Below are 24,918 nucleotides of genomic sequence, written 5' to 3' on the forward strand. Positions count from 1 at the left end.
CAAGGGTTCGAGGCAGACCAGGTGGGGGTACCCTAGGATGTGTTACAAGGAGCACCATGGCCTCCTGAGGTGGCTGAGCATAACCAAGGCTCCACAAGAGCCCAAGAAAAGGAGGGATCAGTGCCACCCTTTCCCACACATGCCCAGAAGCAGGGCAGCTATGTACATGTTGGAGAGATGATGTTTTTCTTTGACTCGCCCATATTCTAAATGAAGACCTTTTGCCTAGTTCTAGAAGCCACAGAGCCTCGATAAGCAGGGGCAGGGCTTCCGGAGGCAGGAGTCTCCGGGATCTATAAAGCCCAAACCAACACCTCTGGGCATCTCCCCCGAGGACTGTGAATTGCTGGCTTTCTGCTCGCTCCTCCAAAAATGCAGCGGCTGTTGACTCCAGTGAGACAGGTGTTGCAAGTGAAGAGAGTGATGCAAGAAGCTTTCCTCCTGCCTGCCCGCCTTCTCCCAGCAGCCCACCCCAGGTGAGCCTCACTGGTCCCCAGGACTGCACGGGTTACTCTTTGAGAAGCGGTGAGGAACCAGTAAAAGAGAGGCATGAGGGCTCATTAGAATCCCAGTCAAAAGTTGACAAGTCTTGGGCACAGCCTTAGATAAGCAAGTTAACCTCTCAAGGTCTCAGTTACCTCATCTCTAAACAGACAGCCCAGGTCTGTTTACAGAATTCCAGGATATCAAACCTCTGCCCCTGCTGATGTCAGCAACACGTTTTACTCCCCTAGAGGCACAAAGCAGTAGAAATATCAGTGCCAGGGCCCACGGCATCCTCCTCCCTGGCACTGTTTTCACCTTTCACCCAAGTCCTGCTGAGACCTTCAGGATGCTGTTTCAACTGCAGTGTTAGTAAAACCAGCTGCTACAAGTCACTGCAGCCAGATTCAGAATGGACTGAGGATAAGAAGGTGTTTCTCCGCTCTCTGATTTAAGGAAAGGGGAACATGAGTGTAAAAGATCAGAGTTTGCCTGTGTGTGTGCAATGTGCTTGTGCCCAGGAGCACACACACACTCCTTTCCTTGGTAAACATTCTCCCAGTTTGGCCCAAGTACTCGCAGTCTCCCAGCATTGATGTCACACAGCAACCACTAACACCCTAGGGTCCCTAAACTATCCACTGTACTTTAGGGCTAGCCTTTTCTTACCTCCCATCCCTACATCAAGTTCCTTGGATAGATTTTTAAAATTTATTTACTCCTTTATTTATTGCTGCACTGTGTCTTTTTCTTGTTGACTGCACTGGGTCTTCATTGCTGGGTGTGGGCTTTCTCTAGTTGGGGTGAGTGGAGTCTACTCTCTAGTTTCGGTGAGTGGGCTTTTCATTGTGGGGCTTCTCTTCTGGTGGAGCATGTGCTGCAAATACAGGCTTCAGTATTTGCAGCACAAAGCTCAGTAGTTGTGGCACATGGGCTTATTTGCTCCATGGCATGTGGAATCCTCCTGGACCACATGTGTCCCCTGAATTGGGAGGCAGATTCTTCACCATTGGACCACCAGGGAAGTTCCCGCGTGTGCTTGCTAAGTAGCTTCAGTCATGTCTGGCTGTTTGTGACCCTATGAACTAAAGCACACCAGGCTCCTCTGTCCATGGGGTTCTCCAGGCAAGAAAACTGCAGTAGGTTGCCAAGCCTTCCTCCAGGGGATCTTCCCAACCCAGGGATCGAACCCGTGTCTCTTACATCTCTTGCATTGGCAGGTGGGCTCTTTACCACTAGTTCCACATGGAAACCCCTCCATGAATGTTTAGAAAAACACCTTTGGTCCAGGGTCTTCCCTCGCTGGGTACCAAGGGAACCTGGGTGTGTGGATGTGTCTGGTAGGAGGTGACACTCCCTAGCCTTTTTATTTTCTTCATGACTCCCCACCTTTCTCCATGCTCTCCTCCACCCCCTGCATACAGGCCAAATGTCCCTTAATTTAACCTGGTTTTGCATTTGTGAGGAAGGGATTGACGTATATTTGCTTGTTTCAATAAGCAATCATTGGCTGCCCTTCAGGAGACAGATCTCAGTCCTCAGCAGCCTGCCCCAGTTCTGACATCCTGGGTTCAAACACTTGGAATCAGGGTTCACATTTCCCTTTTAGTGTGCATATGGTTCATCCCATTTTCCATGGCCTGATGGGTATTAAGAGTGCTCCTTATGACTCTCCTTTTCTCTGTGTGTCTGTTCCCTCTAGCCCAACCTCCGTCGGCTCTAAATCTACCAGAAGGACTGCTCCATAACCCGGAGGGCTTCACCACCTTTAAAATTAAGGGAGAACTGTGCCCTCCACTTCACGGCTCCCCACCTGCTTTTCTCATGTGTTATCCCCCTGCTCCCCTTCACTCTGTGCTCCAGGTATCCTCACCTGTTCAATCACCACCTGCTATGGCACTGCCTCTGTAGCCCCCCTGCCAATTCTTCATCAGCAGAAACTCGACTCACGCATCAAGGTTGACTTCAGATCTAGTCCCTTCCTTGAAACCATTCCTGATCCTCCCCCACACAGATCTCTGCTTCCTTTGAACTCCTGTAGGTTTTTCTGTGACCTTTAGCACATTCTGACTCTCAGCTGGGTTACATAGTATGTATGTGCTTATCTCATTCCTCCCACTGGTTGAGGAGGCTCCCAAGAACCTTGACCTCCTTTCTTCCCATTCCCTTCACCCCCACAGCCCTCCATGGCACAGAGCCTAGCATGTAATTACTAATTTTGAAACACAAAAGAAGCAAGAGGGAATAAAGAAATAAAAGTTTGATGCATGTTCTTGAACCAAGCAACACCAGAACAAAACCAGTTTTAAACTAAACAAAGCTATTGTTTGCTTTTTAATTATTTATTTTTTAAAAAATTTTTATTGGAGTATAACAACTATACTCCATGTTATGCTGTGTTAATTTTTGCTGTACAGCAAAGTGAATTGGCTATATGCATACATGTATACCCTCTTTTTTGGATTTCCTTCCCATTTAGGTCACCATAGAGTATTGAATAGAGTTTCCCGTGGTATACAGTAGGTTCTCATTAATTATCTATTTAATACATAGTTTTAGTGCTGTCAATCCCAATCTCCCGACTCATCCCATGCCTCCTTTCCTCCTTGGTATCCATATATTGTTCTCTATGTTTGTGTCTTTATAGTGTTCTTTTTTATTGGAGTATAATTGCTTTACAATGTTGAGTAAGTTTCTGCTGTACAATGAAGTGAATCAGCTATATGTATACATATATCCCCTCCCTCTTGAACCTCTTTCTCACCCCGCTCCATCTCACCCCTCTAGGTCATCACAGAGTGCAGAGCTGAGCTCCCTGTGCTAAACAGCACATTCCCACTAGCTAGCTATTATACACATGGTAGTGTATGTGTTGATCCTAATCTCTCAGTTTGTCTCAGCCTTCCTTCCCCCAACCCTCTACTGTGTCCACAAGCCCGTTCTCTATAAATATTCAGTTCAGTTCAGTTCACTCAGTCGTGTCCGACTCTGCGACCCCATGAACTGCAGCACACCAGGCCTCCCTGTCTGTCACCAACTCCCAGAGCCTACCCAACTCATGTCCGTTGAGTCGGTGATGCCATCCAACCATCTCATCCCCTGTCATCCCCTTCTCCTCCTGCCCTCAATCTTTCCCAGCATCAGGGTCTTTACTCAGCAGCTAAAAGGAATGAAATAAGGTCATTTGTAGAGATGTGGATGGACCTATGGTCTGTTATACAGAGTGAATTAAATCAGAAAGAGAACAACAAATATTGTATATTAATGCATACATATATGTATTATCATTTAGAGAAAGTACACGATTAGATGGATACTCTTAACTCCTGTACTCTTATGTTTCTGGAAACGTCTACATCTTTTCTTCAAGGCTCTGGAATCCATTTCCAAGTAATAATCTCTTACAAAGACAGTTACAAAAGTTACCAAGAGACTTATTCTTGGAACCTTTCCTTGATACTTGAGATTTCTCACTGGGGAGAGGAATGGAGTGAGCTTAGAGAAGACAGAGAGAGAATGAGGATGAGGGGAAATCCAGTCAAGCACAGGACTGAGATCTGGCTAGCTATTAGTTCCTAGTACTGGGAGCTCCTCCACAAACATTTGAGAGTATAGACTCCACTTATTTGAGTGGCACCAAATAAATAGGGCAGAGAACTAAACTTCAATCTTCCCTTGTCCGATAGGAATAAGCATTTATCACTTAGACTCACTCTCTTGTGATCACATGATCTACTTTTTGCCTCCCAGCAGTCCTTCAAAATGACCTCTGTTATAGAAGAACTGGCATTAAGAGAAGCCCTGAGTCCTAAGGATGATGGATGGATACATTCCATCTGAACTACAATTTCTGTGGCATAGAGCTAAACTGATAAGCCTGCAGAGCCATCGTATCACTTCCACCATCAGGAATTCTGTAGCCAGATGCAAGTCAAAGGAACCTTGCGGCACTCATGAATGAAAGGACAGAATATTTCTTTAAAAAAAAAAAAGATTTATGCATTTATTGGCGGCACGGGGTCTTCATTGCTACTCTCAGGCTTTCTTTAGTTGTGGTGAGTGGGGTCTATTCTTCTCTGCAGCGAGCAAGGCTCTGATTGCAGTGGCTTCTCTTGTTGCGGAGCACAAGCTCCAGGGAACTGGAGCTTCAATAGTCGCAGCCTGTGGGCTCAGTAACTTCCATTCCTGGGCTCTAGAGCACAAGCTCAGTAGTTAGGCACTGGCTTAGTTGCTGGGCAGCAGGAAGGATACTCCCGGAGCAAGGACCAAACCCATGTTTCCTGCATTGGCAGGTGGATTCTTATCCACTGGGCCACAAGGGAAGACCCAGGGCAGAATATTTCTAACACATGAGAGACTAAGAAGTTACCCTGGGCATAACACTTCACCAATGTTTGCCTTGCTTTCAACATCTGGAAAATTAAGAATATTTCTAAAGTAACCAGCTTTCAGGTACTTTTATATGGAACAAATGGAAGATGTGCTTGGTGAGCTCTTTACTGCTAGCTATAAAGAGAAATTCCAGATCTCCAGGTGGATTAGGAATCCAGATTGAAAAGAGGTGGTGGGTCCAGGAAAGAAAGTTTATCTCTTCCCTCCTTACTGATACTTTCTCCACTTTTTCTCTGCTTCCATTTAGAATTGCCCTTGGAACTTCCCTGGAGGTTCAGTGGTTAAGACTCTGCTTTCCAAGGCAGAGGGTGTGAGTTTGATTCCTGGTCGGGGCACTAAGGTCCCACATGCCACAGGGTATAGGCAAAAATTAAAAAGAAAAAATAGAATTTCCCTGTCAGCCTTCTATATTCCCACAGCCTTTGCTTGTTCCACATGTATTTAGCCATAAAAATACCAAAGGGACAGTTACCAAGGATAAAAGGGTAAATTAAACAGAAAAAATACAGCAATTCTAAATTTGTATTCATCTGATAAAAATAGAACAATCCTAAATTTGTATCTATCTCATATCTTCAAAATATATTTTTAAAAATGAATGAAATGATTGCTGTATTGTCTTTTAAGGAAACTAGCTAGAGACCATTTACGGAATTTTTATTGTGTTCTCTGTTACAGTTTTTCTACAGTTCCAGCTGTCCCCTTGGCCAAAACAGATACTTGGCCAAAAGATGTGGGTATTCTTGCCATGGAGGTCTACTTTCCAGCCCAATACGTGGACCAAACAGAGCTGGAGAAGTTTAACAAAGTGGAGGCAGGGAGGTACACCGTGGGCTTGGGCCAGACCCAGATGGGCTTCTGCTCAGTCCAGGAGGACGTCAACTCCCTGTGCCTGACGGTGGTGCAACAGCTGATGGAGCGCACGCAGCTCCCCTGGGACTCTGTGGGCCGCCTGGAAGTGGGCACTGAGACCATCATCGATAAGTCCAAGGCTGTCAAAACAGTGCTCATGGAGCTCTTCCAGGATTCAGGCAACACTGACATTGAGGGCATAGATACCACCAATGCCTGCTACGGCGGCACTGCCTCCCTCTTCAATGCTGCCAACTGGATGGAATCCAGCTCCTGGGATGGTATGTGCTGCCAGAGGCCTTATGTAAGAAGGGAGCTGGGGTAGATGCTGAAGCCTCAGTTTTGCTTCTCTGTTCCCCGGGTAGGTTCATCCACCAAAGAAAGGACATATCACACACACAGCTGTTGTGATCATCCAACAACCACAGTGACATCAGCCCCTCAGACTTGGATGGTTTCGTACAGTTACTCAGGGAGCATGTTCACATAGCTATTCACTGAGTGTTCATCACACCCTAGAAAGTGGATGTCATACCTGTTTTATGGATAAAAAAATGGAGAATCTAATAATTTACATGTCGTGTGTGGCAGGAGCAAGAAACCAAACCAAATTCAGTGTATTTCCCACTTCAGTGTTCCTGTTTCTTTAAGGTTTCTCTTAAGTCTCTAAGGGACAAAGAGATTGGTGATGTTAAAAGATTTAAACAAGTGTAGGTGTTAAGGAGAAAGCACCTGGTAAAAATAGACCCAAAGAATCACAGGATAGACTATGACACAGGGTATTTCTACCCTCTCCCCCTCGCCTGGTTCCTAGGAGACTTAGAAACCTAGCTTTATCAATAACCAATGACAAGTCCCTTAACCTCTGCGAGACTCGGAGGTTTTATTTGCCTACCTGCTTTCCAGGGCTGATAGGATTAAACATGGTATTAATGGAGATGTGAAAAAACAGTTCCTAGACAGACAAGGCCCTCCATTTACTAAGTTGGAAACTAGAACTTAAAATTTTAGAAACCAAAATAAGCATTAATTTAAAAATTAATTATGAAATCTTGATGTTGGTGGGGACCTTAGAGATTATCTAATCCAGTACTCCTCATAGAGGCCAAGAAGAGTTTAAGGGTTTTTCTCTGTTCTTGCAGCAAGGCAGTGCAATTCCACACACCCATTCAGTGTTTTTCCGATTGCCCTGCATGGCCTCACCATTAACAGTTCCATTGGTTTGCGATGTTCCAGACTCTACATCCTCAAATCTGTCCTTATAGTGCTCTTGCTTGGTATTTGTATTATTACTTCTCCAGCAACCCCACTACCAACACTACCAATATGTTAAACCAAGCATTAGGTTAGAGAATACAAATTAAAGGGACACTCACCAGCCTTTAGTGAAGAATCAGAGGCTATATTTGGGGGCATTATCAGCTTTAAGCATGTCATTTCAAACGAATAGATTCTGCTGAATGGTTGGGTATTCCACAGGAGAGGGCTGCAAATGCATCCTTCTTTAATCTGTTATCTTCTTGGGAAAAATACTAAACAAACATTATGAGGTGAATTGTTAGTCTGTACTTTCACAAGAAGCATATTTAAGTTTGAGCCTAATGGCAACCTCCAAGACCAGACAAGGCCAGTGTAGATGTGATTTCTGCTTCTGAACTGGCCAACCATCCACCTGGGACCTTTCGAAGGAAGCAGGTGGTTCTGGAGCTCACCAAGAAGTTTTGAACCACTCCAAAGAGACAGCAGGGTATGAGGGAAGGAAAGAGTGGTACTGGCTTGAACTGCCTGAGAGACCTCATTTTTCCTTGCCTTTTATTATGAAGGTAAATGAAACCTACAGCGTATATGTATATATGTGTGTGTGTACATAGATAGACAAAAGAGTTCAAAGTAAAGAAAAAATTTCTTTTGACACCCCATTACCGACTTCCAGAATTTAATCCTCATAGTTTCCATGGATTTTTTCAGAAATTTTCTATGTATGTACCTGTAAGCCTATACTTATCTATTCATTTTTTAACATTGCACACATTATTCCTCATCTTTACTATGTCTTAGAGGTTATTCTATAGATATCTCTAGATACATATAAGGTCTGCCTCATTCTTTTAAAAGACATTATAAATTCTATTGATCGGTACACCAAACCTTAGTTCCATATAGATGGATATTTAGATTGTTGTATATTTTTTGCAATTATTATAAAAAGTGTTAATATTTAAGACAGCTTTGCATGCTCATAACTGTATGTTGTAAGAATAGATTCCTAGAAGTGGAATTGCAGGATTGTTTAATTAAAAAGTTTGATAGAATGTGCCAAATTGCTCTTCAAAAAGTACTAATATATTGTTGGAATGTACTGACTTCAAACTTTCTAATCTTTGTCAGCTTAATAAGTAAAGTATAGTATCACTGATTTTCCTTTTATTATAAGAGAATTTTGATATTTTTATGATGTTTATTGGCCATTTTCCTATTATATACCTTTCTGATGAGACATTTATCTATGAAGGAAAATAATTTTTTGTTGGCTGTATTATAAATACATCCCCAGTTTGTCTTTTGTATTTCTGATAGAAGGTTTTCATTTTTAGATAATCAAATTCACTGGTCTCTTCCTTAATGGCTTGTATTAATAAATACTCTTCTAGAGTTTCCAAATTTTATATAACATATTAATTTTGCTTATATATATTATGTTTGCTTATTATATATTTATCTTATACTTTTATGTATTATTTTTATATTCATATATATAAAATTGGGGAGAAAAAATACTGTTTTTTTGGTGTGGTTAAACAGTCTTAACAGAAAATTCTTGGGTTTCAGCAAATTTGGGTTGGAATTCTGACTAAATCCTTATCCCATCATCTATTAGCTGTGTGACTTTAGGCAAGCGACTTAAGTTCTCTGGGCCCCAATTCCTTTGTCTATAAAGAGGAGATAACTGTTTCTGACAGGTTAGGTAGAATACTAAAAGTACTGCCGTGTCTTTTCCACATACCCACGTTTAGGAGCAAGTAGTACTAAATGAAGAAATAACAAATAATACTCGACAACAATTATTTATTGAATAATCATCTGCCTATTATAGAAGTAGTTTCATTGATCATCTACATTAAATGTGGTTGCTGCTGCTGCTGCTAAGTCGCTTCAGTCGTGTCCGACTCTGTGTGACCCCACAGAGGGCAGCCCACCAGCCTCCCCGATCCCTGGGATTCTCCAGGCAAGAACACTGGAGTGGGTTGCCATTTCCTTCTCCCATGCATGAAAGTAAAAAGTGAAAGTGAAGTCGCTCAGTCGTGTCCAACTCTTCGCGACTCCATAGACTGCAGCCTACCAGGCTCCTCTGTCCATGGGATTTTCCAGGCAAGAGTACTGGAGTGGGGTGCCATTGCCTTCTGAACATGAATTCTTCTCACAAAGAAAGTGGTACTCGATTTTTCAAAGCACCTTGTTTAGGATCCAGTCAGAACTGAGTTTGAATACAAAATTTCATATTCACTAAATGGGTGACCTTAGACAAATTACCTGAATTCTCTGGAAGGCAATGTCGTCCTCTACAAATGTGGACATTACCTGACTCAATGGATTGTTTAAAGGATTGTTTGAGGATAACTGGTGTCTAGGATTTCAAATATTAGTTTCCTTTCCATCCTTTGGCCTTCTGTGATTTGGAAAGAATATCCGCTATAGCACTACAAAGAGTACAAACCTAAAAAGTGCTGATTTATGAATTTTTTGTTGAATAGATGAGGAATTTTTACAGCCTGAGTCAGAGAACACTGAGTTTTGTGTCATTTATACTTCACTAGAGTGTGAGTTTCACGTGGGCAGGAATTTTTATTTTGGTTCAGTGATGTATTGCCAGGACCTAAAATTGTGCCTGGCATAGAGGAGACTTTCACTCTACTGGAGATTTGGCAGTAATAATAATTATTTCTTTTCTCTTTACAGGTCGCTATGCACTGGTGGTCTGTGGGGACATCGCAGTCTACCCCAGTGGTAACGCTCGCCCCACAGGCGGGGCTGGAGCTGTGGCAATGCTGGTTGGGCCCGAGGCCCCTCTGGTCCTCGAGAGAGGTTCGTAGTACCCTGTACAGTGAGCACGGCACCCGGGGACTGCATGGCATGGCCAGATGCTTAGCTCTTAGTACACTGTACAGTGAGCACGGCACCCGGGGACTGCATGGCATGGCCAGATGCTTAGCTCTTAGTACCCTGTACAGTAAGCACGGCACCCGGGGACTGCATGGCATGGCCAGATGCTTAGCTCTTAGTACCCTGTACAGTAAGCACGGCACCCGGGGACTGCATGGCATGGCCAGATGCTTAGCTCTTAGCTCTTAATTCCCAACTGGAATATTCAGGGCTGAAGTATGGACTTGAGGATGAAAGTGCTTGCCTTCAAAAGACTAGACTGGGGAGCAGAGGGCAGGGAGAAAGGGAAGAGAAGGATCAGCAAGGTGGCTTCATCTATACCATCACACATCAGGATAATGGTGTTTGGATTGAATGGCATTTGTGCTGCTGACTAGGACCCTTTGGGAGCTAAACTGACCACTGAAAATGAAAGAAAATAATTGGATATAAAGTAAGAGCTTTCCTTTGAGACTTTTGGAGTCTGTTCCAGATTTCTTTAAGCCCATATAGGTGTGGAAATAGAAATATACATCTCACTTATAAAAAGGCATTCATCTAATTAACTCCCTTTGAACACCTGAGGGATAATCAGTAGGCCTTGGACTTAGGGCATGATACAGATAAAGACCAGGGGGGCTGCTTGTACAGGGATTTCCCACCCTCTCTGCTCAATGTGGGCTGCACTGTGCAGTTTCTGAATCCCTTTGTGTGCCTCACCAGGGCTTAGAGGAACCCACATGGAGAATGTGTATGACTTCTACAAACCAGATGTGACTTCAGAGTACCCACTGGTGGATGGGAAGCTCTCCATCCAGTGCTACTTAAGGGCCCTGGACAAATGCTACGCATTCTACCGTCAAAAGATCGAGAAACAGTGGAAGCAAGGTATGGGGCTCAGAGGGCCGAAGTCACGGACTCTACTTACATGAAGCTGAGGGCTTCATGTGTCCTAAACTCTTAAGACAAGGACTCTTTTCTCCTCTGCAAATGATCTCAAGAGAATTATTTCACATCTTCTTCTTACATGCTTTCCTGGGTCTAGGCTGAAGTCCCTTTGGAAGTCATCCAAAGTCAAATATGAAATTGCCTTTAACTTGAACTGAGTGAAAGAAAGTAAACAACCCTAAGCCACAGCTGAAGCCTGAGGTGTCAGCCACCCAGGGAGGTAGTGTGTGAGTCAGAGTGACCATGTCTTGTGGATGCTAGGATTCATTTCTGTTGAAGTCAGGAGTGATTTGACTCAGTTTATAGTTTGCCACCTTTTAAAGTCTGATTGATGTTGAAAATTCTTACCTATATTTTCAATATACTTAAGTGTTATCAGTAATTTTCTTTCTCTGCATGGTAGCTTTGCAAGTTAATTTTATTTTTACCTTTAGTTTCTGAAGTTTTCTGCTAAAAAAGTATGTGCCGATTTCATAATCAGATAAGAAACAAATCTTTTTTTAAAAATACAGAGAAACTTACCTACCTTAAAAAATAAATAAATAAAAAGAGTTCTTACCTATTTGGCTATGCCTAGCTGGGTGTCTGAAAAAGGCAGGTTTCAGCGTGGGAAAAGGCATGCGCTGAAGCGTCAGAGCACGGATGCTCTAGGGGTGGCCTAAAGCATCTTGGCCCTTTCCACTGCGCTGGGTGGGATGCAGTTTGCCCCCATGAGAAAGGAGTCAACTTAGACTTCTCAGCCTCTGCCCACCCATTGTAAAATTTCTACTGGCTAATTGGTCGTTCAGATGGTAAAGAGTCCACCTGCAATGCAGGAGACTTAACCCGTGGGTCGGGAAGATTCCCTGGAAAAGGAAATGGCAACCCACTCCAGTATTCTGGCCTGGGAAATCCCATGGACAGCTGAGCCTGCCGGGCTCCATGGGGTTCCAAAGAGTTGGACATGACTTAGCAATTAAACCACTACAATTGCTCTGGCACCCTCTGAACTCATGACATTTTAATTTTACCCCTCATTCTCATATGGAATTTGATCAACGCTGCTTTGAATCTCAGCACCAAACTTCCTAAGGGCAGAGAGTGCATTGCTTTTCCCTTTGGAGTGAAAGAAGGTCTGGAGTGTAGAGACAGAGACACTGGAACCTAAAGCCAAAATCAGCTGTTTTCAATCTGAGTGACCTCAGACATGTAACTTAGCTTCGTATTTTGGAGACCCTGTTTTCTCCTCTGGAAAATAGAGAAAATAATACAATATGAGGTTGAGTTGAGGAATTATCTGTCACAGAAGTTGGCAATGGCAGACAGGAAGAAAACATTTATTTCTTTTCCTTTTTTATGAGTAGTGTGCATGCAAAGTCACTTCAGTCCTGTCCGAATCTTTGCAACCCTGTGGACTATAGCCTGCCAGGCTCCTCTGTCCATGGGGATTCTCCAGGCAAGAATACTGGAGTGGGTTGCTGAGCCCTCCTCCAGGGGATCTTCCTGACCCAGGGATTGAACCCACATCTCTTACATCTCCATGTTAGCAGGCAGGTTCTTTACCACTAGCACCACCTGGGAAAGTGCTTAGTAAAATGCTTGTAAAATGAACAAACTGTGTGTTCACTGAAGGTAGGAGCGCGTTCTCTGGGAGGCCTTAGCACACACGGCATCCTTGCTTTCATACTTCTTCTTCCAGCGGGCATCGATCGGCCTTTCACTCTCGATGATGTGCAGTATATGATTTTTCACACGCCGTTCTGCAAGTTAGTCCAGAAATCCCTGGCCCGCCTGATGTTCAATGACTTCCTGTTGGCCAGTGGTGACACACAGGCTGGCATCTACAAGGGCTTGGAGGCCTTCAGGTGGGTGCTCTTCAGGAGGGGCCTAGAGGCTCCGGAGGGGTGAGAACCAAGGGGCTTCCTCAGGCCTCGAACCTGGACGACTAGTCACTCCTGTGAGGTAAAAACAACAATCCTCTAACATAGTAGAAATGACATCAAGTCCTCGTGTGGGTTACGGGGTTATTGTCTACATAAGAACCTCACCTTTTATCTTAGGGAGCAGAGGGACCCTGCTGGCACCTGTCAATCAGGTGACTAGAAAGTTTCAGAGAATAAGAAAAAGGGAAACGGAGTGTGCCTACATCATTCGGGCAATAAACATGTTATGAATATCAACTGTGTGTCAGGCATCATACGAAACTCTAGGGACATAAAAGTGGGTGTGACTCCATGCTCCCTGCCTAGAGGATATCACAGTCTGTACAGAAACACCTAGAAGCAAATAATCACAGTGCAGGATGGCAACCTGGGGAAGGTCTGGTCTCATTCTCACTTGCCATTGCCTTAAAGAATGTCTAACTTGTTGCCTCCACCCCCTTATCTATGAAAAAAGGATAGTCCTGCATACTTCCCCTCCTTAGATGTCAATAAAGCAGGGAGAATGCTGTTTATTGATGCAATACTCCAAGGCATTTAGAAAAAAAGAAACCAACACAAAGAAATCTCACTGGGAAGGGAATCTTTCCCTTTCTTCTTGGTATCTTCTCATTTCAAGTTTTAGAGTATTCTACCAACATCTGTCCCCATTTCTAACTACTACTGCTAACCCTGCTATTAACTAACCAAAACAGCAAAGTTAGTACAAACACTACTTCTAAGACTTGCCCCATGGAAAAAATTTTAACATATACCAAAAATAATAGGCTAATATTCTTAATATATGAAAGTTTCATCAGTAATAAGATAAACCCACTAAATAGAAGATATGGACAAGAAATTTCCTCAGGGAAGAAATGCACATATGCAAATTTTTAAATGTGCATGTCCATTAGTAATGTATATAAACAATGTTTTCTTTATGTGCGTGCTTAGTCACTCAGTGTGTCTGACTCTTTGCAACACCATGGACTGTGGCCCATCAGGCACCTCTGTCTCTGGGGATTCTCCAGGCAAGAATACTGGAGTGGGTTGCCATTTCTTTCTCCAGGGGATCTTTCCAACCCAGGGATTGAACCTGGGTCTCCTGCATTTCAAGCAGATTCTTTACCAACTGAGCTAGGACGGAAGCCCAATGTTTTCTTTACATAGCCTTTAAAAAATTTGAATACCCAGACTTAAGGCTATGAGAAAATGAGCAATAGTGGATGGATTTGGGGAAGTAATAGGGAAACACGAATCAAAAGGCTTAAAGATGTTTATAACTTTGGCTCAGTAATTTCACCTGTTTATAAGAACATGTAGTTATTTCTCAAAAAAAAAAAAAAAAAAAAAACCTACCACATGACCCAGCAATTTCACTCCTGGGTATACATTTGGAAAAAAAAATTTTTTTAAAAGATACCTGCACTCTGATGTTCAGATCAGTATTATTGACAATTGCCAAGATGTGGAAGCAACCCGTGTCCATCAATAGATAAACGATTGAAGAAGATGTGGTTTAGATTTACAGTGGATTACTACTCCATCAGCTAGATATCGGGCTTTCCTGGTGGTTCAGCAGTAAAGAATCTGCCTGAAATGCAGGAGACACCAGAGACGCAGGTTCCATCCCTGGGTCAGAAGATCCCCTGGAGGAGGGCATGGCAACCCATTCCAGTGTTCTTGCCTGGAGAATCCCCATGGACAGAGGAGCCTGGTGGGCTACAGTCCATGGGGTCACAAAGAGTCGGACACAACTGAGTGCCTGAGCACAGACAGATATCAGTAGTACACTCCAATAGATAAACAATGATATAAAATAGGCTACAAGGATGTATTGTTCAACATGGGGAATATAGCCAACATTTTGTAATAACTGTAAATGGACAATAACTTTTCAAAATTGCATAAAAAAGGTTTTAATGGAGAAAAAATGTTTGTTTCATGAAAAAAAATAACATGTAGCTATTCACTGCTTCAGCTAATGAGGATAGAAATGGGGAGTTTGGTTAAAGAGGGGTACATCCTATCACGGTCTATTCTGCAGTCTTTAAAAATAATGCTAAAGGAGATGATTTCATGATATAGAGAAAATTAGTTAAGAAGCATGCTAAACAGAATGGATAGCATGGTTTTATTTTTCAACAGACTATAAAAGTTGGAATGGATTCCATAAGAAAACTATGACTGATGCTCTCTCTCTCTCAGCGGCCAGACTATTAGTGATGCTTCCTCTGTATTTTCTGTATTTCCGAATATTCTATAATAAAAACATGTGTTCCAAAGTCTTCTCTCCAGTAGCAGTTATACTTTCTGCTTGCTGCCTTCTTCCTTCATGTGGCTTCTCATATGGCCTGTTTCTTTGGCTGCCTCACAGGGGACTAAAGCTGGAAGACACCTACACCAATAAGGATGTAGATAAAGCATTTCTAAAAGCCTCTCTGAACATGTTCAATAAGAAAACCAAGAACTCCCTCTACCTCTCCACGTACAATGGGAATATGTACACCTCATCCCTATATGGATGCCTGGCCTCACTTCTGGCCCAGTGAGTACTGCATCTGTCCCTACCTCCTCTTAAATCTGGCCTCTGGTCTGAAGGGTCAACCAAGTTTCATTCCTTTACTCGTACAGAATTTTTTCAAAAAGGAAAGAAGGAAGGAAGGAAAATGAAAGAAATGTATTTCAAAGGTGTATGTGTAGGTAGATCAACCATCAGTATTAAACAGTGGTTCCCTGGTGGCTCAGATGGTAAAGAATTTGCCTGCAATGCAGGAGACCCAGATGTGATCTTTGGGGAGGGAAGAATCCCCTGGAGAAGGGGATGTCTACTCACTCCAGTATCTTTGCCTGGAGAACTCCACGGACAGAACAACCTGGGAGGCTAGAGTCCTTGGGTTTGCAAAGAGTCGGACATGACTAACACTTTTTCCAAACTGAAATGCATGTATCATGCCAGCAGGTGTGCAAGATCTATTTGGATACATCAATAGGAGAATTTTTATGCATATTTTTATCTCATCCATTTAAAATGTCTGTACTCAGTAAAGCATTGTGATTAAGAGAGTCTAGTTTTCAAACCCACAATTTATGTTCAAATCTCTTTACCACTTACTAACTTTGACCTTGGAAAAATGACTATTATGGTCCTCATTTTTCCCAACTATAAAATTTGTGTAATAACAATACCTACCATCTAAAATTTTGATGAATGTTAAATGTCAAAAGCAATTAAAACAGTAAAAGCTCAGCAGGTGCCCCAGTGTTAGTTTTTATTTTTATAGATATTCAATTTTGTGGAGTTTATAAGGAAATACTTATAATATAGTACATGTATATAACATAAGAAAAAAGAATATATACATGTATGATTGGACTTGTTCAGATTATTACTAACAAGGAGATAATTTAAAAATTTACAACTGCTGAAACATTGCCAGTCAACATGGGAGCCTTGAGGTGAATCCGGTGGTCTGACACCTACTTGGAGGTAACTTCAGAGTTCACTGAATTCGTCTTGTCTTCATGGGTAGGGAAAAGTTCCTTTTATATCCCAGAAATTCTGTTGTGCTCACTGTGACTTCTGTATCTTGGATTTTAGCTGTTCTCCTCTTGGCGAGTTTTCTTCCTTTTGGGCCTACTCCCAGGATCTTCCAAAACTCCCTCTTTGTGCAGAGTGCCCAGAGCCCATTTCTAGTTGCAAGGGGCTGACTAGATCGGTGGTTTATTTGCAGAGCAGAATATAACGCTGATGTGTTTTTCTGGGCTTTGATTTCTCTCCCTGCAGTCACTCTGCCCAAGACTTGGCTGGCTCCAGGATCGGTGCCTTCTCTTATGGCTCTGGTTTGGCAGCAAGTTTCTTTTCTTTCCGGGTGTCCCAGGATGCTTCTCCGGGTGAGTCCAGTCTTTTGTTCAGGCACTTCTGGCCAGTTTCATCTGGTAAAAGAAACCATTTTCTGCTTCACCACTACTAAAGTTCCCATCTTGACAGAATTATGTTGTGACTAAGAACAAAGGAAAGCCCTGAAGGGATTTAAGCAATGGAATAAGTTTGTCTATTTTATGTATTCGAAGTACTTCCCTGGCTACTGATTAGAGACTAGATTGTTGAGGAACAAATGTGAATATGGGGAAACCAGTTAGTTTGTTTCAACAAATAGTCTAGGCAAGAGGTAGTCATGGTTTGATTACAACTGGTTAAAGAGAAGTTGATGGGTTTGAGATATCCAGTAAACATGTGCTGATTATTTTATGATGGCTGTAATCAAGGGCGTACATCAAAATACTAAATGGGATACACCTTGACTAAATGAAGGTCTGCCTTAGTTTTGCTAACGCTGTGTTTGATGATCTTGATCATTTCTTGACATTCTAAGCCATACACTGAGCACTTTTCCTTGGAGCATGAGCTCCCACGGAGCTGACTCTATACTGGACTTGTGATTGGTAGCAGTGATGACAATGATGTAAGTTTATGGGTCTTGCTTTTGCTTCCCAGGCTCCCCGCTGGAGAAGCTGGTATCCAGTACATCAGACCTGCAGAAACGTCTTGCCTCCCGGAAGCGTGTGTCTCCTGAGGAGTTCACAGAAATAATGAACCAAAGAGAACAATACTACCACAAGAGTAAGAAAAAAAAGGTGGAAAGAGAGGAGGAAAAAGCAATTTTTCTCAGCTTCTATGCCCGTAGCTGAGTGTCAGGAGTTCACCAGAAGTCTAGAATATAGCACGTGAGAGTGATGATTTCTATGATATATGATTGGGAAAAAGGGTTGTTTGGTGCATAGGGGGACAAACTGAGTGGGGAAGCAGAAGACAGAGTTGGGAAGAGGTAGGAGGCAGTATGTGGCTTCCCAGTACAAAATATAGATAGCCACCCAAAACAGGATACATACTGGACAGTGAAGTCCCAGGGAAGCCAGGTGTATGGTCTTTGAAAATACTGATGGTATCTAAGCAATGGTTGAAAATGCCCAGACTTTGGAGCCAGAAATCCAAGTCTAAACTGACTTGTGACACTTGCCTTCTATTTTTGAGAAAATTATTGAACTTTTTTGAGTTGCTTCCTTTCTGAAACCGTACCAAATTTGCAGGATTGCCAGAGATTAATTAATTAATTAATTAATGATGTTATCGGCAAATACTACTGTTTCTTTCCAATTGCTCCCTTTCCTTACCAAATATAAAACAAAACACTGCCCCCAAAAAGCAACAAAGGAAAAGTAAACCAAAGCTAAATTTAAGACTGGGGAAACCAAATGGTGATTTTAAAACCAGGGTAACCATATTTTTTCAAGCAAAACTTGGGACCCATGATTTGCACTGAAAAGAAGACTGAAGTTATGGAACTGAGAATGTTCCAAAAAAACCCATAAACTTAGTAATTAGTCAGTTTTTATCTGGAACCAGGGACAAAATAAAAATAAGGCCTCTGAAATGAATGTTAATGGACAAAGCTTTAAAATACTACAGAGAATCAGAATTGGAAAACTCAGGGCTAGGAAGGAAGTGTCTATTAGAAAACAGGATGCTCTGGGGTGCCCCTCAAGCTCAGTGCCTTCGGTAGAAGGACATGATGACGATTTCAATGGAAGAAGGGCCTGTTTACTGTAGGAAAGCGGCATATCCTATAATAAAATTTCTAGTCAACAAGTCTTAGGTACTAGCCACAGGACAGCTGCTTCTGGTTCTTCTGCTAGCCCAGAGTTCTGCTGGGTGTAGACAAGGCGACCTCACCACCCCTTGCAGCACAATCAGGAGAGTGCCACATGAAGCTCTAGTTACCATTTTCTCTTCCTCAGCCCCATAGAGCCCTTTGTGAATACTGCCTCCCTTCTGGTTCCACAGTGAATTTCTCACCACCTGGTGATAAGAACAGCCTTTTCCCAGGCACTTGGTACCTGGAGCGAGTGGATGAGCTGTATCGCCGGAAGTACGCCCGGCGTCCCGTCTAAAGGTGGTGAGTGAAATTTTCGAGTGTTAGTGGTTTAAAGTTTTTCTTCAACAGATGCAATTCTTTCTTTTTCACTTCTTGTGTATTTTTATTGGGAGTGTAATTGCTTTACAATGTTGTGCTAGTTTCTGCTGTATAACAAAGTGAATCAGCTCTATCTATACATATATCCCCTCCCTCTTAGACCTTCCTCCCACCTGCCACCCCGATTCCACCCATCTAGGTCATCACAGAGCATCTAGCTGAGTCCCCTGTGTTATATAACAGATAGAATTCTGAAAGCATAAAAGCCAGAGAGTTTTAAAAAAATATATTCACAACCTAAATGTTGAGAGTAATGTTTTATTTGGTGGGAATTTGTAAGACTTCAAGTCCGGGAGTCAGCATCTCAAGTAACTGAGAGAGCTGCTGGGAGGAAATGAGGGGGGTGGGCACTAGGTTATATAGAAATTTTATAACGAAAAGTAGGTAGTGTGAACTTCAAAAGATTATTGCTAATTGAAGGAAACCAGATATCCCAAGTTAAGGAACTTGGCACTTTTCCGACTTTTCTGGCTTTTCAGCATATGGGAAGATGCAAGAGTATGGGCTCACTGAAATCATTCCTTTGACATACACCTCAGCTATCTAGGGCTAGATATCACAAGATTTCCCAAGTTTCCTCAGGGCTCACATTAGAGGGCTGCAGTCTCTGACACTGTGACATCCTTTGTTTACCCATATGACAGGCAACATTCCATTTATCAATAGCTTTCAAAATGACCAGAGGTGGGGAGTTTGCACCATGATGACCAAATAGAACTCTCGGGGCTCTTTGCCTACAAAAGGCAAACGCTGGGGGAGGGGCATGTCCTTAAATCTTGAATCTGAAAAAAGAGTCAACTTGTTTATCTGATCTCCTCCTGATAAGAAGGTTGGTAGAATTAGAAGCTTGATAGAAAAAAAATTAGCATCTGTAAAGGGAAGTGGGCTGTGAACCTGAAACTGTGGAACTCAGTACTCCAAAGGGGCAGGTCAGTTCAGCTCAGTTCAGCTCAGTTCAGTCTCTCAGTCGTGTCCTACTCTTTGTGACCCCATGAATCGCAGCATGCCAGGCCTCCTTGTCCATCACCATCTCCCAGAGTTCACTCAGACTCACGTCCATTGAGTCAGTGATGCCATCCAGCCATCTCATCCTCTATTGTCCCCTTTTCCTCCTGCCCCCAATTCCTCCCAGCATCAGAGTCTTTTCCAATGAGTCAACTCTTCGCATGAGGTGGCCAAAGTACTGGAGTTTCAACTTTAGCATCATTCCTTCCAAAGAACACCCAGGGCTGATCTCCTTTAGAATGGAATGGTTGGATCTCCTTGCAATCCAAGGGACTCTCAAGAGTCTTCTCCAACACCACAGTTCAAAAGCATCAATTCTTTGGTGCTCAGCTTTCTTCACAGTCCAACTCTCGCATCCATACATGACTACTGGAAAAACCATAGCCTTGACTAAATGGACCTTTGTTGGCAAAGTAATGTCCCAAAGGAGCAAGTCAGTAACAAAGGTGAATAGCATCAGAGAAGGCACACACCAGTGTGTTGGAGACAGGTTCATAAGGTAACAGATGCTGGGGATTCTGGAAGAGCCAGCTGGAGAGAGCCTTAGGCTAAGGGGCTGTGAGCAATCCCTCCTTCGTGCGATTTCTTCTGGGGGGAAGCAGTGAGATTTGGGGAGAAAGTGGGGAAGGGTGTGAGGAGAGAAGAGTTTGATGGAGGAGGATTGAGTCAGGAAGAGAACTAAGAGAATTCTTTATGGTACATTTTAAAGGAAAATCAAAGAGTGGGAATTAGAATCCTGTAGTTCACCTACCCAGGAATCTGCCTTCAGTTTATCTTCCAAACTGGTGAGATAAGCAGAATGGAAGAGCAAGAAGCAATTTCTTTTGTGCAAAATGTTTTTCTGGTTTTTAAATTTTTCCCCCTACTTTGGGATATGAAGGGGGAAGACTAAAAAGGCTTGCCAAGGTCAGGGTAGGGAGCAGGGAAAGAGAAGGAAGTCCCAAGTAAATGAGATACCCAGATAAAAAAGGGAACTGCAGGTAAGGTGGGTCCTCTGTTCATTCCCAACCACTGGCAGCATTCTGGCCCCTGTGGGACAGTTCAAGTGTGGCCTAAGATGTTACGGGCGAGGCAGGTGGGCAAAGGGGCTGACAGGCCAGGCAGTAGGCTCCACAAGCAGACTCTTCAGACTTTGGCCCTAGCTGGGAGTCAACTGTTTGCCTCTCTGTTGTATGTTTGTAATATGATTCTTAAGGGCAAGTCAGTGGCAAAGAGGGAGTCATTAACTATATCAAGCTAGTTCAGTCAACAAAAACAGAGAGAGAGGGGAGAAAGAGAGAGACAACTGGGAGTTTTCAAGGGAGAGTTTCCAAAGGTTCCCTCTGTCTCCTGGTCCACAAGGCTGTGAAAGTCGCTCAGTTGTGTCTGACTCTTTGCAACCCCATGGACTGTACAGTCCATGGAATTGTCCAGGCCAGAATACTGGAGCCGGTAGCCTTTCCCTTTTCCAGGGGATCTTCCCAACGCAGGTCTCCTGCATTGCAGGAAGATTCTTTACCAGCTGAGCCACAAGGGAAGCCCAAGAATACTGGAGTGGGTAGCCTATCCCTTCTCCAGCAGATCTTCCCAACCCAGGGATTGAACCGGGGTCTCCTGCATTGCAGGCGGATTCTTTACCAACTGAGCTGTTAGGGAAGGCCAGTCTACAGGCAGCATTGCATCTATGAAGATAAAAGCTGGGGCTCATCCTTGTCTCACAGGAACAATGAGCCTACACCATGAGATGTTAGCTGAAACACAGATTTTATGTCAGCATGATGCTCTGTGGAGCTCTGGCTCTGCACTGCCCAGTCTGCTCTCCCTTCACAGACAGGACATGTCATGGGGACCCTGCCCATCTTGCAACCTTGGCTCCTGGGGCATTGGGCTCAGGGCACTCAGGTATCTAGGTTTGTTGCTAGAGGGTGTTGACTTAAAAAATAGCTACAACCTAAAAGTTGAGAGTTACATTTTATTCAGTGGGAATTTTGGGTACTTCAAGTGAAGGAGACAGCATCTCAAGTAAAGCTGAGGGAACCACTCTGAGGAGGTGAGAGAGGAGCCAGATTATGTAGATGTGTTTTAAAACAAAGGGCAACAGCCGGAACATCAAGAGATTATTGTTAGAAGAAACCAGATACCCCAAGTTAAGGAATTTAGCACTTTTCTGTGCGTTGTTGTTGTTGCTGTTCAGCCACTCAGTAGTGTCCTACTCTTTTGCGACCCATGGACTGCAGTATGCCAGGCATCCCTGTCCTTCACCATCTCCCGGAGCTTGCTCAAATTCATGTCCATTGTGTCCGTGATGCCACCCAACCATCTCATCCTCTGTTGTCCCCTTCTCCTCCTGCCTTCAGTCTTTCCCAGAATCAGGGTCTTTTCAAATGAGTCAGCTCTTTGCATCGGGTAGCCAAAGTATTGGAGCTTCAGCATCAGTCCTTCCAATGAATATTCAGGACTGATTTCCTTTAGGATTGACTGGTTTGATCTCCTTGCAGTCCAAGGGACTCTAAGGAGTCCTCTCCAACACCACAGTTCAAAAGCATCAATCCTTTGGCGCTCAGCCCTCTTTATGGTCCAACGTTCATATCCACATGTGACTATTGGAAAAACCATAGCTTTGATGATACTGACCTTTGTTAGCAAAGTAATGTCTCTACTTTTTAATATGCTGTCTAGGTTGCTCATAGCTTTTCTTCCAAGGAGCAAGCGTCTTTTAATTTCATAGCTGCAATCACCATCTGCAATGATTTTGGAACCCAAGAAAATAAAGTCTCTTATTGTTTCTATTGTTTCCCCATTTATTTACCATGAAATGATGGGACCAGATGCCATAATCTTTGTTTTTTGAATGTCGAGTTTTAAGCCAACTTTTTCACTCTCCTCTTTCACGTTCATCAAGAGGCTCATTAGTTCCTCTTCGTTTTCTGCCATAAGGGTGGTGTCATCTGCATATATGAGGTTACTGATATTTCTCCCGGCAGTCTTGATTCCAGCTTGTGCTTCATCCAGCCCAATATTTTGCATGATGTACTCAACATATAAGTTAAATAAGCAGGGTGACAATATACAGCCTTGACATTCTCCTTTCCCTATTTGGAACCAGTCTGTTGTTCCATGTCCCATTCTAACTGTGGCTTCTTGACCTGCATACAGGTTTCTCAGGAGTCAGGTAAAGTGGTCTGGTATTCCCATCTCTTTAAGAATTTCCCACAGTTTGTTGTGATCCACGCAGTAAAGGGCTTTAGTGTAGTCAATGAAACAGAAGTAGATGTTTTTTCTGGAATTCTCTTGCTTTTCTATGATGCAACAGATGTTGGCAATTTGATCTCTGGTTCCTCTGCCTTTTCTAAATTCAGCTTCAATATCTGGAAGTTCTTGGTTCACATACTGTTGAAGCCTTGCTTGGAGAATTTTGAGCATTACTTTGCTAGCGCGTGAGATGAGTGCAATTGTGTGGTAGTTTGAACATTCTTTGGCATTGCCTTTCTTTGGGATCAGGATGAAACTGACCTTTTCCAGTCCTGTGGCCACTGCTGTTTTCCAAATTTCCAAATTTCCAAATTCCAAACTGGCATATTGAGTGCCTCACTTTCACAGCATCATCTTTTAGGATTTGAAATAGCTCAACTGGACCTCCATCACCTCCACTAGCTTTGTTTGTAGTGATGCTTCCTAAGGCCCATTTGACTTTGTACTCCAGGATGTCTGGCTCTAGGTGAGTGATCACACCATTGTGGTTATCTGGGTCATTAAGATCTTTTTTTATATAGTTCTTCTGTGTATTCTTGCCACCTTTTCTTAATATCTTCTGCTTGTTAGGTCCATACCATTTCTGTCCTTTTTTGTGCCCATCTTTGCATGAAATGTTCCCTTGGTATCTGTAATTATTTTGAAGAGATCTCTAGTCTTTCCCATTCTATTGTTTCTGTGTATGGGAAGATGCAAGAGTCCGGGCTTACTGAGATCACTGCTTTCATATGCATCTCAGATATTTGAGGCCTGTATCCTGTGTTTTCACATCCTGAGTGCCTCAGGGCTCCTTGTAGGCTTCCCCTGATGTCTGCCAGGTATTCTTCTCCTTCTTGAGGGCCCTGGAAGGCTGGAATCGCTGATGACTGTGACATCCTTGCTTATTGATGTGGGAGGAAATGCTCCATTCCACAAGGGGCAGTGGAACACCCAGACCTAGGGATGCAGTTTAGGAGAGCCCGCCTTGGGCAAGGAGCAGATGTGGGAATGGAATTGCCCAGGGTGAGACTCGTGATTGATGTCCTTCTTTTGTTTCTTTAAACTTTACAGATACGTGGAGAGTTTCCTGGGAAAAGTGCTACAGAACGTCTGCCCTCTTTCAACTGTATAAAGCCCCCACTCTTAGCTGGTAAATAGATTGTGCTGGACACAGCAGCCTTGTAAACACTGGCCCCATAGAGTGAGGGGCCATCCTGAATGGGTCCTTCTGCCTTTCCCTGCTGCAATCACTGTCATGGGCTTGCAGAGCCCTCTCTGAAGAGGTGGCGGGACAGAGGAGAGACTCAGCCTTGAATCACAGACTGAAAGTGTGGCGGGTCCATTGTCTCCTTCAAGATTCAGATAACTCGCCTCTCTTTGTTATAGCTTTGTCATTATTGTTATTATTACATTTCCGTGCTGGTATGTCTTTGTTTCTTAGGGTTTTCTGTGAATTTCTAAATTCCATGTTTGGTACTAAGCGAAAATAACAATTAAAAAGCAAAGAAGCAGAGACTGCCTCCTGTGTTTCTTGGAAACTAGGACTCAAACAGTGCATCAGCTGTCATGACTCCAGACTCTGAGGCCTCACTCTCCACACGCACCCCACAGCGGCGAGCTTGCTGAGCACTCCCCTCACACCCTCCCTCTCGCCCTTTCAATTCCATTCGCTGAGAGGTGCAGGCTGAAACACAACCTCCACTCCCAGCTTCCTTACCTAATCTAAAGACACCTTACTGGGGACTTCCCTGGTGGTCCAGTGGCCAAAAAACTCTATGCTCTCAGTATAGGGGGCCCGGGCTCAATCCCTGTTCAGGGGGACTAGATCCCAACTGCTGCAACTGAGAGTTCCCAGGCCATGCGGCAACAGAGTCCGAAAATCCCTCTGCCCCTACCAAGACCCAGCACAGCCAAATAAATAAAGACACCTCACAGAGCCAGCAGACAAGAAG

General features: G+C 43.4%; 1 protein-coding gene across 1 annotated transcript; it reads left to right on the forward strand.

The window, feature by feature from the left end:
* The first annotated feature begins 302 nt into the window (after positions 1-302).
* On the forward strand, positions 303-24,331 carry HMGCS2 (3-hydroxy-3-methylglutaryl-CoA synthase 2). Its single transcript, XM_006049350.4, has 10 exons — positions 303-476; positions 5,554-6,008; positions 9,685-9,810; positions 10,591-10,755; positions 12,494-12,659; positions 15,094-15,264; positions 16,504-16,610; positions 17,215-17,340; positions 18,562-18,673; positions 24,038-24,331. The coding sequence occupies exons 1-9, from the start codon at positions 373-375 to the stop codon at positions 18,666-18,668; spliced, it is 1,527 nt and encodes a 508-aa protein (XP_006049412.4). The 5' UTR covers positions 303-372; the 3' UTR covers positions 18,669-18,673; positions 24,038-24,331.
* Positions 24,332-24,918: the final 587 nt, after the last annotated feature.

This window comes from Bubalus bubalis, chromosome 6 (genome assembly GCF_019923935.1).
Source record: "Bubalus bubalis isolate 160015118507 breed Murrah chromosome 6, NDDB_SH_1, whole genome shotgun sequence".
NCBI classification, from domain to species: Eukaryota; Metazoa; Chordata; class Mammalia; order Artiodactyla; family Bovidae; genus Bubalus; species Bubalus bubalis.

Excerpts from the sequence above, each read along its gene's own strand:
- HMGCS2 (XM_006049350.4), top strand. The coding sequence starts at position 373 with ATGCAGCGGCTGTTGACTCCAGTGAGACAGGTGTTGCAAGTGAAGAGA. Across the intron at positions 15,265-16,503 it reads CTGGCCTCACTTCTGGCCCA|TCACTCTGCCCAAGACTTGG; the intron begins GTGAGTACTGCA and ends CTCTCCCTGCAG. Across the intron at positions 17,341-18,561 it reads AGAACAATACTACCACAAGA|TGAATTTCTCACCACCTGGT; the intron begins GTAAGAAAAAAA and ends CTGGTTCCACAG.